Source organism: Lactuca saligna, chromosome 6 (assembly GCF_052625555.1).
Source record: "Lactuca saligna cultivar CGN05327 chromosome 6, ASM5262555v1, whole genome shotgun sequence".
In the NCBI taxonomy this organism is placed as follows: Eukaryota; Viridiplantae; Streptophyta; class Magnoliopsida; order Asterales; family Asteraceae; genus Lactuca; species Lactuca saligna.
The window spans coordinates 59,138,199-59,152,283 of NC_136422.1; the positions used below are offsets into that span (position 1 = coordinate 59,138,199).

The 14,085-nt window shown below is 39.9% G+C and overlaps 1 protein-coding gene across 1 annotated transcript; it reads left to right on the forward strand.

Moving 5' to 3' along the window:
- Positions 1 to 234: 234 nt before the first annotated feature.
- On the forward strand, positions 235 to 13,254 carry LOC145002618 (uncharacterized). Its single transcript, XM_078961855.1, has 3 exons — positions 235 to 879; positions 6,180 to 6,183; positions 12,974 to 13,254. The coding sequence occupies exons 1-3, from the start codon at positions 235 to 237 to the stop codon at positions 13,252 to 13,254; spliced, it is 930 nt and encodes a 309-aa protein (XP_078817981.1).
- Positions 13,255 to 14,085: the final 831 nt, after the last annotated feature.

Below are 14,085 nucleotides of genomic sequence, written 5' to 3' on the forward strand. Positions count from 1 at the left end.
TTGCCAAACACACAGTACGTCATCCTCCACATGGGATGTCTTCTTATTCCAAATAAATAAATAAATAAATAAAAGTTTAGAATAATCTTTAAAATTTTGGCATCCAATAACCTTTAAAACCCCTTTTCTCTCTATCGAATTCCGCTAACCTTTTAGCATTCGTTTCAATTCTCTCCATTCATATCTTTTCTCACACATACAACACCTAAGACACAGAAAAACTAACACTTACACATGGGATCTTTGGTGGGACATTTGGCACCCGGGTTTTGGTTTCTACTCAAGGGTTTTTGGCACGTTCTCAACCATATCAAACTTCATGTTCAAAACCCCAAAACCTATCATTCATTACCATGGTTTCCCTCCACCAAGATAAGGTATTTGGAGCTTTACGTCATCATGGTAGGTTGTTCCATGTTCATAGTTATGGAGCTATTTATTGGACCACATCGTCACCAGCCGTTTGATACTGATGGAACCATTCCATCCAACCATCTACACACCTTTGAACACTCATTAATCTCCCTGGCCTGTTTGGTCTATGGTGCCTTTGGTATACTACTAGATAAGTTTGTACCTATAGCGCAATGCGAATTGACTCATTTACTTGAAGGTATTGCCTTAGGGCAACAACTCCTCCTCTTCCACTTCCACTCAGCTGATCACAAGGGTATCGAAGGACAGTACCATATGCTTCTACAGATACTAATTCTCATCTCTTTTATCACTACCCTTATGGGCATTGGCTACCAGAAAAGCTTTATAGTTAGCTTCATAAGGTCCATTAGCGCACTCTTCCATGGTCTCTGGCTCATTGTCATGGGTTTCATGCTTTGGACTAAAAGCTTGATTCCTAAAGGTTGTTTCTTAAACCTGGAAGTATGTCACACCCCAAAACCGGAACGGTGGAAACGTTCTGGGGGGGGGGGGGATGACGTCATGTCAAGTATCACAACACATGCATTAAAGTAATCAAAGTACAACAAAACATTTCATTAATAGTAATAGTTTGACATGGTTCACATTACAATATATCGAAGTAATATAAGTAAATGTAATAAGAACAACATGGTACTAAGCTATCTTCATCAACAGCTCCGGGGATGTACCTGTCTAATGCTGACCTGAGAATACAAGTTGTTTGAAAAGCGAGTATTAGCATTTTTACAAATGTTGGTGAGTTCATAAGTAATTAGTGACATTTTATTCAAATAACTTTATAATGTAGTAGTTTAAGAGTTTACAGTGTATTAGAGTTCTTTCCAGAAAATCCTATATTTTCTTTAATAAAAGCAGCCTTCTACCAAGACTGGATGGAGTTATGTGGTAAAAAGTAGTTTTCCCTTAATCGCTATCATTATCAAAATACTGAATTTGATTATTAAAGGAAGCAAGAGAAGTCAGGGAAATAACATATGCCTCAGCAGTGAGGACTGCTGACTAAGGCAAAGGAATCTTAGACTCCAGGAGAGTATCGAACGAACGACACGTCTGTTTCCGTCTAACAAATGGAGACACAGACCTCAGAAGGTACCAAATGAAAGGTACAGCTGGTAAGGTCTAAAACAGTGAATACAGACCGCAGACAGTATCAAATGAAAGATAAATCTTGCAAGGTCAAAACAGAGAATACAGACCGCAGACAGTATCAAATGAAAGATACATCTTGCAAGGTCAAAACAGAGAATACAGACTGCAGACAGTATCAAATGAAAGATACATCTTGCAAGGTCAAAACAGAGAATACAGACCGCAAACAGTATCAAATGAAAGATACATCTTGCAAGGTCAAGACAGTGAATACAGACCGCAGACAGTATCAAATGAAAGATACATCTTGCAAGGTCAAGACAGTGTGACTCTGAAAATGAGTTACCATCATACAATGTAAATTGCCGGTGAAATACCGTTACCTTAAGGCCGTGAATTATAAGGCAACCAAGGATACTCGTAACCATACTAACCGACACTAGAGTACCTCACGCCCTACAAGTGTCTATAAAATATGACATTTGTCACCCCTTGGCTTGGTGGGCCGTGGACTGTAGCTAGCAGTCAGGGTGTGGGGGTGTCAATCCCGTATAGATCTATACACACAATGTCCGCTCTCCCTACAGGAGACTCTGGTTACCAACTAGACGACGGAGAATGCCGTGTCCCAAAGATGCATCCCAAATAGTGGGTAGTGTGTTTTCCCATATAAGTGTTGAACTAGAGGTAGAGACTCATAACTGAACTGACTAGAGTAAACCTATATGTCTATGCTCGTATACATAACATACAACAAATGAATCAAACGACCTTCGGACGGCCATCCGATCCCACCAGACCACATCTCAACGAAGAAAAGGAAATAGGGCGGACAAACCTTCCTAAGTCCTTCAATCATTATTTATATGCACCTATACAAGCACAACTATACATCTAACTATGACTGAGTGTGTAACAAGTGTGAACGAATAGTGTGGAACAACTAAATCATCAAGTGTGAGTAGTGTGGAACAACTGAATCATAAAGTGTGAACAAATAGTGTGGAATAACTGCATCATAAAGTGTGAACGAATAGTGTGGGATGACCAAATCGTAAAGTGTAAATCAACAGTGTGGGATAATCGAATCATGAAGTATAAGTGTACCAAGTATAAGTGTATCACGAAGTGGAAACTACAACTAATGAAGTAGAAGCGTCTAACAAGTATAAGTGACTACAAGTATAAGCGAAATAGAGGCAATAACAGGTATAAGCGTATCAGGAAGTGAAAGCATTATCAAGTAGTAGTTTACAATAAGTGAAAGCGAAGCAGTTGTAACTAACAAGTATAAGTATACGACGTGGAAGAGAAATTTGACGAAAACCTTGGAAAACCTTTATACATAGGAAAATCACATTTTGGTATTCTTTGGTAAAATAAGTTTGAAAACCTGTAGAAATATTTGGAACCTTTATAAACCAGTTTGAAATCATTTTAGATACAACAGTACAAGTAAGAGTTTTGAAACAATTGAAAACCTTTTTGAAAACCATTATAGTATCCTACTCGGTAAAACAGTGTACAGTGTGGTAAAATCTCGTGCATGTGGGTTATCAATCACATGTGATTGATATGATAACTGGCATGTTTAACTTATATTCCCCCCCTATAAAATATGTAAAAACATTTAAAAGGTTCATTCAGGGGTATCAACTCACCTGGCGTAAGTGGATCCGACGAAGGCGCCGGTTGGGTGCTCGGTGTCAAGTAAGGACCTGGACACACTTTGTGACCTATTTAACATATGATAACATATGTTCACATACAATTAGTATATTATATACTAATTAACAAATATACGCACCCTAAAGGGCGGAAAACACTTTGGTTAAGTGTTTAGGGTGTCCCGGGTAACATCTAAGGGCTTGAATGGCTTAGGAATGGAGTTTACTCTCCAAGAGTAAGCTCTCCATATGGTGTTTACGGCCCTGGGACAAATCCCCATGAGTTTACGTCCATAAACTCATGGTGAGAGTGTTCTAGGATGTTTAAAGGCTTAATATCGATCGTGGAATTTTTCTAGGTCCAAATCTAAATTGTATGAGTGGTTTTAAGGCTTCACATGGACCATTGAGGAGTTTACGGCCCTAAGCAAGGGAGCTTATGGCTGTAAGCTCCTATACACACATTCTTTTGGTGTTTTGAAGTCTTAAATGATAGAGGGTAAATTCCTAAGCATTTTTCCAAGTCAAATGGGGAGTTTAGGGCACCATTTAACCCCTTTATAGGAGTTTACGGCCTAGATACCCTTCCATGAGGGGTTTACGGCCGTGAACTCCTTATGGAGTTGTTTTAATTGAGTTTAAGGTCCCTAGCTTGTTGGTGATTGATTCTAGAATTTAATCCAAGGCCATTGGTGTGTTTAAGGACATTTTTAACACACAAATATGAGTTTACTCCCCATGAAGAGGATTTTACGGCCCAAGCATGTTCTTGGGTAGTAAACTCAAGTTTACTCTCCAAAAACTCGTTCCAAGGTGTTCTATGTCCGAATATGCAAGCCTAAAAGTCATATCTAAGCCTTAGGGGTAATTTGGAGGGGTTTGGGGGCTTAAAAACCCCATTATATGGTGTTTACGGTCCAAGAGTGTTCTTGGGCCGTAAACACATCAGTTTTGTCCCTATTTTATGTTTTAAACTCGAGATTGCAGGCTAGATAAGCTATTTAACAAGTTAGGATAGGTGGCTTACTCGTTTGGGGCTCAAAACGGACGATTTTTGGCTTGGAATTAAGTTTTAGAGAGAGAGATAGAGAGAGTGGGGAGAGTGTAAAAAGTCTCTAATGGACTCCACTCACCCTTATATAGGGGTTGGAGTTGGGGCTCAGTGGAATTCTACCCGATACTGCCGTTAAACGGGGCTTTTTGGTCGCACCCGATTAAACGGTAAAATTTGACTTGGTTGTAACTAAACATTTTTAAGGGCATTTTGTGGGTGTTTCTAATTTGTTTCAACCCTTACCAAGTCATTATAATAGTCCCCATATAATTAACCTCTTCCAAAAGGTTAATGGACAGTTAAATAAAACGAAGCTTTTTAACGGAAGAAGGTTAAAACTGACTGAATAGATTTCAGGTTGTCACATCATCCCCCCGTTAGAGGGAATTTCGTCCCGAAATTCAGGTGTAGGCAAGGAAGTAGGTATGAATAACCGAGTATAGGCTGGAGGGTACTTCCTATTTGGCTTGTGTCTATCATTCCAACAAACCTTCACCTATGGGATGCAGATTCCGTCTCGTGTAGTTAGCGAGTTCAGACTGGTGTATCTATGAGGTTAGGGTTCTCAATGGTTTCTTTCACGATGAGTGGGGTACAAAAAGTGATGTCGGGTGAACACATATCAAGTCTAAGGAGTGGATCTATCGGGTGTGAAACTTGTGGAATATCCGAAAGTAGTAGTGGGCTGACGAGGGTTGGACCAATCTCCGTGAGGATTCTCGGATGGTCCTAAGCTCTCGGAAGGGTAGAGGTTTTCAATACTTAGAACATAGTGTACTTCTATGGCAAGATCCTCATTGGTGTGATCGCCATTCTGAATTTCTTAACGTTCTCTCTCGTACTGGTAGAGTATTCCTTCAGGTTGATTTTTAGGAATCCCGGGTTGTCTTTGGTTTCGTGCATCCTGTCAATTGGCTTTTAGAGGCTTTCTAGGTCATCGGATGGGTTGCGTATCTACGGTTATCTGTCTGCTGTAGAGTTCCTATCTCAAGATCATGCAAAATGAACTTGCACTAACGATTCTTGAGATACAGAAACCCTTAGGGTCGGGGAGATAGGGTTTCACCGAATAAGTGTTGGACTATCTCAGGAGGTGGTTCTACTATTTCTGGGCGAGATAGTATTCGTGGAACACCTAATAGTCCAATTAATCTCTAAGACTTTGGTTTATTTTAGTGCGGAAAACGCCTATTCCTGCATAACCTCTCGACTAACACCAAGGCTGATGTTAAGTCTATAATCTCTTTAGGATCTGGGTCATGAGGCTTAACGCAACTACTTTTGCACCTTGATCAGGTATTCTTGGCTGCGGAGGTTATCTTGTGGTTCTCGGTATTCTAGTGTTCACTTCAAAGAATGAAGTCTATCGTCTACAAGGCGACGATGACTTCGTCCATGCGAGAGAGCGGAGGATCCTAGGCACTACTCGTTGGTAACAGGGTGGACAAAGTGCCTGAGTAGTGCGAACATCTTTGGCAACTACTCTTCCGAAGGTTCTGAGTTTTCTCGGTCTAGGTCAAATCTAGTGAGTATAGGGTTCCATCACTCGGAACTTTAATCTCCTCATCCATTCTTTTCAGAGTTTAACTCATCGCAGCTTTTGGATTTCTGAGCTATTTGTTGCGATGCTTGATTCGGGGGATCAAGCGTGAATGGATGGTCGTAGTCAATGTCCTTGACTCTTACGACTCAGATTTCTTTATCAACCGAGGGTGTTAGCTACTATGTTGGCTTAACTGGAATGACAACAAACTTCATATCTGTAGTCATTATAATAGTTCAATCCGTAGGGGTTCTCTTGACTCTAGCTCTCGTTCCATGGGATAGAATGAAGGGTCTTTATAGGGAATCTACTAGGTATGCTTCGGGTGGTTATCGTCTTCCGGAATGCATGCATTGTCTTTCGCTTCGGTTCTTATTTGTCTAAGGAGGGTTGGTTAACAGCGCACGGTACCCTTCTCTTGGGTACTTCGGAAGGTTTGAGGTAAGAGGGACGACTGACGGATCGCATAGGTTTGATTAATTGTTTTATGTTTAGGTTCGGAAGATCCTTTATTTGCCGACATGGCTATAGAGAAAGTTCTTTTTACACAGCACTAGGGATGTACACATGGCTGCACTACGTCAAACCATGACCGATAGAGTCGACGCGAAACTATAGAGGGTCCTAAGTGTTTCCGAGCAGAGCATCTTTTCATGAATGGATTCTCACGAGGCATTTCTATAATCGCATCACATATACTAGTCATGCATAATTAAGGTGGGGAGGACTGTTGACTGAGCGACCCCTCCGTAAATCCACAACCAAACGAGGAACATGAAATAAGGCGGAATTCACTCACTCTAGGTCTATCCATCTTAACTATACATGGCCGTAACGTATATGTTTTAGCCATTATAGTTTTACCTAATGAATTTTTGAATTTTATAACAGCACTGCGACTTTCGCCTTATGAAAAAGTATTTACATTTGAATTTGTCTTTTAATGTTTTCGGTTTAGTTATCTGTGATCGAAAGACGTACCAAAAATCCATCGGGTTCCTTGATACTTCTCTCTAAGCGTTAAAGTTAGAATTTTCTTGTGCCCCTGTCGTTTCTCCTGCAGCAGTGATTCTTAGTATCCTCCTGTCTGCACTGGAGTTCTTTATTATTGGACAATCCCTTTTGAGGTGTCCTGTCTCACCACACTGATGACATGGCTGGTTCATACTGGTATCGGTGGTAGGAGTGAAGTGTTTAGTCAGAGTTACGTGGACATGAGTGCTCTCCTCGTTCCTCCACTTCAAAAATTTCCCTTTAAAGAGTCCGACTTTGACACTACTATTATGTGTAGGGTTGGACCTGATGTCGGGGAATTGTGAAAGGGGTCGTGCTAACGCTGGAGGGGTGGGGTCTTCCACATGCTATTGTTGCGCAGAAAGTTTGTGGAGTCGTTGGTGCTCCTTTTCGAGCATGACGATTCCGTTTCCTTCTCTCCGTTTTACCACTTGGACTGCTCGTGACTATCGTCATTGGTTGGCTTCCTAGGTTTGGTCTTGTAGGTGTTGGGATGGAAGGGTTGGTAGGGGTATTGACTGCCTCAGCTCGTTGCCCTTCGGAAAGTCCTTGAGCCGAGGTACTTCCTTCCTCGTTTCTGAACTTCCTATTTAGTGGGGTTGGTTGGGGTTCTTGAATGGCCGTGCATGCTGGTGTTGGTTGCTGCGGTCCAATGCTGGGGTTGGAATTTCTGATAGGACTCTCACTAACATTGGCGTTGTTAGCATTCAGTTGAGCCATGGCAGATGCAACGGCTGCTGAGACTGCAGCCCGGAAAGTAGCTTCATCAAACAGGAGAGTAGGTTTGGTGTTTGCAGACTGGTTGCGCTTCTTCGGAAGCATGGTTTTCCTACACGGAAAGGAATGCATGAAAATGAGAGACGATGTCTAAACCCTGGACATATCTGTCCTAACTGTATTAGGCATAAATTTTTCCCGTGCTTAGAGTACTGGTTGTCTGAGTGTCGACCTACATCCCTATGATGTAGTCCTGGTGTACAAGGTAAGAGTGTGAGTATCGAAAAAGGCCACAAGATGCGAGTCGTTCCTACTACGTTACCTTTATACTGGGAAGGTTTCACTCTCCGGCCCGGAAAGATTTATGAACAGTTTGGAACGGAACAGCGGGAAGAAAGGCTCATGAAGGCTTACGGCTGAATGCTCTCAATAGAGGTGCGGGATCCACTCTAAGCGTATCACTGGCAACGGGAATAAGGCGACTTACCTAACACATAGCGTGAGTAGTGTAACCACTAACTCACTAAATTGTATTATTTTAAGGGTGTATTAGCGTGACGAACACGAGGGTAAGACTCTTCTTGGGTTCCATGTACTGGCTCCCTCTGTCTGCCTCGTATCTTTGACTGGAATCGGCGTTGGCTTCCTTCGGGTAGTTACCTAGGGTTCTCTCCTCGTGTGGACATATTGAATTTCTACTCCGTCTTCCTTCTGATTCCAACTCTAGGTGTCATCACTTCATGACGGATGACTGGAATCTCGGAAGTTTAGGCGAATCTCTCACCACTATCCCTAAAAGATACAGGCACTTGGTGAATTCAATAGTCTCGACCTAGTTTATTCGTTTCCAAGCTGGAAATCCTCTCAATGAACTTCTTCGGGGTCGGAATCAGCTCTTCTGTCGAGTACTGAAGTGGGCAGGGTTTTCTACAGGGTTCGTGCAAGAATGGAAATGTCTAAAGAATCCTAAGATATTATTAACATTTCAATGAGTGATCCATATCGAGTCCTGCTATGATTACATAGGGTATACAAATCATATATAGCTTAGATCCGATAGGCCTTCGAATATGTGATACTACTCTAGAACCACATCCCAACAAGGAAAAGGAAATAGGGCGAAACCACACATTCTTAGCCTATGGGATCCTTATTATATATAACCTTGGAAGTATACTCTCTGTAGTTGTAGGTATATCAATAAGGATCTTTTAGTTCTTCACACAAGGTTATCTATGTATCCTAAAATACCCCTATGGTATTTTAATTTCTTGTTTGTTTTCTTATCTTCTGAATATGATTCTGGGATTTACGCGAGTCTTTTCGTGTTCCAAAATACTCCTATAGTATTTTAACTTTATGTTTGGCTCTAGCATTCCTAGTTGGTAAGTTTCAGACCTGTTGCAACACCACTATCACTCCCAAGCACACGTTCATCGCATCTCGAATAAATGTAGTTGATCAGGTTACATTTATTCCAGCGTGCGATTACATAACTGCCTAGGTTTGACTGTAGTGCTCAACATCCGAAGACTTTTATTATTGTTCTTCTTGTGATACTTGTGTTCAAGTGTTTAGATTCTGGATGTTATTATACTTTGGTAAAAGATGGTTATATTTTAAAGTATAATTCTTGGTCAGAGTGTTTTATCCCTTTTGTATTTATAGGTTGTATATCTTTTATGAATTGATATACTTAGCTCACTATAAACAATGCTCTGATACCAATCTGTCACACCCCAAAACCGGAACGGCAGAAACGTTCTGGGGTGGAGGACGTCATGTCAAGTATCACAACACATGCATTATAGTAATCAAAGTACAACAAAACATTTCATTAATAGTAATAGTTTTACATGGTTCACATTACAATATATTGAAGTAATACAAGTAAATGTAATAAGAACAGCATGGTACTAAGCTATCTTCATCAACAGCTCCGCGGATGTACCTGTCTAATGCTGACCTGAGAATACAAGTTGTTTGAAAAGCAAGTATCAGCAATTTTACAAATGCAGGTGAGTTCATAAGTAATTAGTGACATTTTATTTAAATAACTTTATAATGTAGTAGTTTAAGAGTTTACAGTGTATTAGAGTTCTTTCCAGAAAATCCTATATTTTCTTTAATAAAAGCAGCCTTCTACCAAGACTGGACAGAGTTATGTGGTAAAAAGTAGTTTTCCCTTAATCGCTATCATTATCAAAATGTTGAATTTGGTTATTAAAGGAAGCAAGAGAAGTCAGGGAAATAACATATGCCTCAGCAGTGAGGACTGCTGACTAAGGCAAAGGAATCTTAGACTCCAGGAGAGTATCGAACGAACGACACGTCTGTTTCCGTCTAACAAATGGAGACACAGACCTCAGAAGGTACCAAATGAAAGGTACAGCTGGTAAGGTCTAAAACAGTGAATACAGACCGCAGACAGTATCAAATGAAAGATACATCTTGCAAGGTCAAAACAGAGAATACAGACCGCAGACAGTATCAAATGAAAGATACATCTTGCAAGGTCAAAACAGAGAATACAGACTGCAGACAGTATCAAATGAAAGATACATCTTGCAAGGTCAAAACAGAGAATACAGACCGCAGACGGTATCAAATGACAGATACATCTTGCAAGGTTAAGACAGTGAATACAGACCGCAAACACTATCAAATGAAAGATACATCTTGCAAGGTCAAGACAGTGTGACTCTGAAAATGAGTTACCAGCATACAGTGTAAATTGCCGGTGAAATACCGTTACCTTAAGGCCGTGGATTATAAGGCAACCAGGGATACTCGTAACCATACTAACCGACACTAGAGTACCTCACGCCCTACAAGCATCTATAAAATATGACATTTGTCACCCCTTGGCTTGGTGGGCCGTGGACTGTAGCTAGCAGTCAGGGTGTGGGGGTGTCAATCCCGTATAGATCTATACACACAATGTCCGCTCTCCCTACAGGAGACTCTGGTTACCAACTAGACGACGGAGAATGCCGTGTCCCAAAGATGCATCCCAAATAGTGGGTAGTGTGTTTTCCCATATAAGTGTTGAACTAGAGGTAGAGACTCATAACTGAACTGACTAGAGTAAACCTATATGTCTATGCTCGTATACATAACATACAACAAATGAATCAAACGACCTTCGGACGGCCATCCGATCCCACCAGACCACATCTCAACGAAGAAAAGGAAATAGGGCGGACAAACCTTCCTAAGTCCTTCAATCATTATTTATATGCACCTATACAAGCACAACTATACATCTAACTATGACTGAGTGTGTAACAAGTGTGAACGAATAGTGTGGAACAACTAAATCATCAAGTGTGAGTAGTGTGGAACAACTGAATCATAAAGTGTGAACAAATAGTGTGGAATAACTGCATCATAAAGTGTGAACGAATAGTGTGGGATGACCAAATCGTAAAGTGTAAATCAACAGTGTGGGATAATCGAATCATGAAGTATAAGTGTACCAAGTATAAGTGTATCACGAAGTGGAAACGACAACTAATGAAGTAGAAGCGTCTAACAAGTATAAGTGACTACAAGTATAAGCGAAATAGAGGCAATAACAGGTATAAGCGTATCAGGAAGTGAAAGCATTATCAATTAGTAGTTTACAATAAGTGAAAGCGAAGCAGTTGTAACTAACAAGTATAAGTATACGACGTGGAAGAGAAATTTGACGAACACCTTGGAAAACCTTTATACTTAGGAAAATCACATTTTGGTATTCTTTGGTAAAATAAGTTTGAAAACCTGTAGAAATATTTGGAACCTTTATAAACCAGTTTGAAATCATTTTAGATACAACAGTACAAGTAAGAGTTTTGAAACAATTGAAAACCATTATAGTATCCTACTCGGTAAAACAGTGTACAGTGTGGTAAAATCTCGTGCATGCGGGTTATCAATCACATGTGATTGATATGATAACTGGCATGTTTAACTTATATTCCCCCCTATAAAACATGTAAAAACATTTAAAAGGTTCATTCAGGGGTATCAACTCACCTGGCGTAAGTGGATCCGACGAAGGCGCCGGTTGGGTGCTCGGTGTCAAGTAAGGACCTGGACACACTTTGTGACCTATTTAACATATGATAACATATGTTCACATACAATTAGTATATTATATACTAATTAACAAATACACGCACCCTAAAGGGCGGAAAACACTTTGGTTAAGTGTTTAGGGTGTCCCGGGTAACATCTAAGGGCTTGAATGGCTTAGGAATGGAGTTTACTCTCCAAGAGTAAGCTCTCCATATGGTGTTTTCGGCCATGGGACAACTCCCCATGAGTTTACGGCCATAAACTCATGGTGAGAGTGTTCTAGGATGGTTAAAGGCTTAACATCGATCGTGGAATTTTGCTAGGTCCAAATCTAAATTGTATGAGTGGTTTTAAGGCTTCACATGGACCATTGAGGAGTTTACGGCCCTAAGCAAGGGAGCTTGCGGCCGTAAGCTCCTGTACACACATTCTTTTGGTGTTTTGAAGTCTTAAATGATAGAGGGTAAATTCCTAAGCATTTTTCCAAGTCAAATGGGGAGTTTAGGGCACCATTTAACCCCTTTATAGGAGTTTACGACCTAGATACCCTTCCATGAGGGGTTTACGGCCGTGAACTCCTTATGGAGTTGTTTTAATTGAGTTTAAGGTCCCTAGCTTGTTGGTGATTGATTCTAGAATTCAATCCTAGGCCATTGGTGTGTTTAAGGGCATTTTTAACACACAAATATGAGTTTACTCCCCATGAAGAGGAGTTTACGGCCCAAACATGTTCTTGGGCAGTAAACTCAAGTTTACTCTCCAAAAACTCGTTCCAAGGTGTTCTAAGTCCGAATATGCAAGCCTAAAAGTCATATCTAAGCCTTAGGGGCAATTTGGAGGGGTTTTGGGGCTTAAAAACCCCATTATATGGTGTTTACGGTCCAAGAGTGTTCTTGGGCCGTAAACACATCAATTTTGTCCCTATTTTATGTTTTAAACTCGAGATTGCAGGCTAGATAAGCTATTTAACAAGTTAGGATTGGTGGCTTACTCGTTTGTGGTTCGAAACGGACGATTTTTTGCTCGGAATTAAGTTGTAGAGAGAGAGAGAGTGGGGAGAGTGTAAAAAGTCTCTAATGGACTCCACTCATCCTTATATAAGGGTTGGAGTTAGGGCTCAGTGGAATTCTACCTGATACTACCGTTAAAACGGGGCTTTTTGGTCGTACCCGATTAAACGGTCAAATTTTGACTTGGTTGTAACTAAACATTTTTAAGGGCATTTTGTGGGTGTTTCTAATTTGTTTCAACCCTTACCAAGTCATTATAATAGTCCCCATATAATTAACCTCTTCCAAAAGGTTAACGGACAGTTAAATAAAATGAAGCTTTTTAACGGAAAAATGTTAAAACTGACGCAATAGATTTCGGGTTGTCACAAAGTAGGTCACCATGTTGTCCGGTGCCATGGAGAAGAAGCCTTAGAACGAGCGAAGTCGTTGGTGAATTTTCAGTTTTGCTGGTATCTAATATGGGTGACAATCTTTGCTGTATCGATTTACTTGGCTATGCATAAAATCTATGCGGGCAATGTGGATTATCAATCAGTAACAACGTACGATCTTGAAAAAGTTCATGAAAATATCGAGGCTCAAAGGAAACTCGGTGAATCACAGAGCTTTCTTGTAATGAAGAAATCTTTTTCTCGCGTTGACGTGGAAGCGTAGATATATAAGGAATGTGAATAAAAAAGGAGCGCTGAATTGGTCAATTTTACGGTATCTTCTATGTAAGATCCATAGAAAAAATAGACAGGGCTATACCTTCAAGGCTATGTAGGACAAATATACACTTTAAACCTCCTTTTTATATAAATACATACAAAAAATCAAATATTATTATCAATAAATTGCACCATGAAATAGACGAACTTTTTATAAACCTTCAAAAGGTTGATGGAATAGTAAGAGGATCTACAAATCAAATGATAAGTCATAAATATTATAAATTGGTTTTGGTAATGTTTTATTGGTCTTTGTAACTTTAATGTATCGCAAAAAAAATTGATAAATTGATAAAGCTGCATAAAATAAAAAATGTGACGTGACAAAATTTATAAAGTTTAATAGTAAATTACTGAAATCGTCTTTGTGGTTTGGTTAAAATTGCACATTTGATTCCTAATTTTTTTTTTTGCACTCGGATCGTCCATGTGGTTTGATTTTGTTGCGTTTTTCGTCCCTCTGGTTTGATTTTGTTGCATTTTTCGTCCTTTACATACATAAAGTTATGAACCAAACATGCAATTTTTACCAAACCGTAAGCACAAAGAACGCAACAAAATCAAACCACAGGGACGATCCAATTGCAAAAAAAAAAAATTAGGGACCAAGCGTGCAATTTTGACCAAATCACAAGAACGATTTCATTAATTTACTCGTTTAATAGTTATAGGTGTTGTAAGAGTAGTTTATAAAAAATATAAATTTAAATGTTGATTATACGACATGTCAAATTAATCTTGATATGGTAATTTTACGGCCGGGGCCTTTAAATGA

Excerpts from the sequence above, each read along its gene's own strand:
- LOC145002618 (XM_078961855.1), top strand. The coding sequence starts at position 235 with ATGGGATCTTTGGTGGGACATTTGGCACCCGGGTTTTGGTTTCTACTC.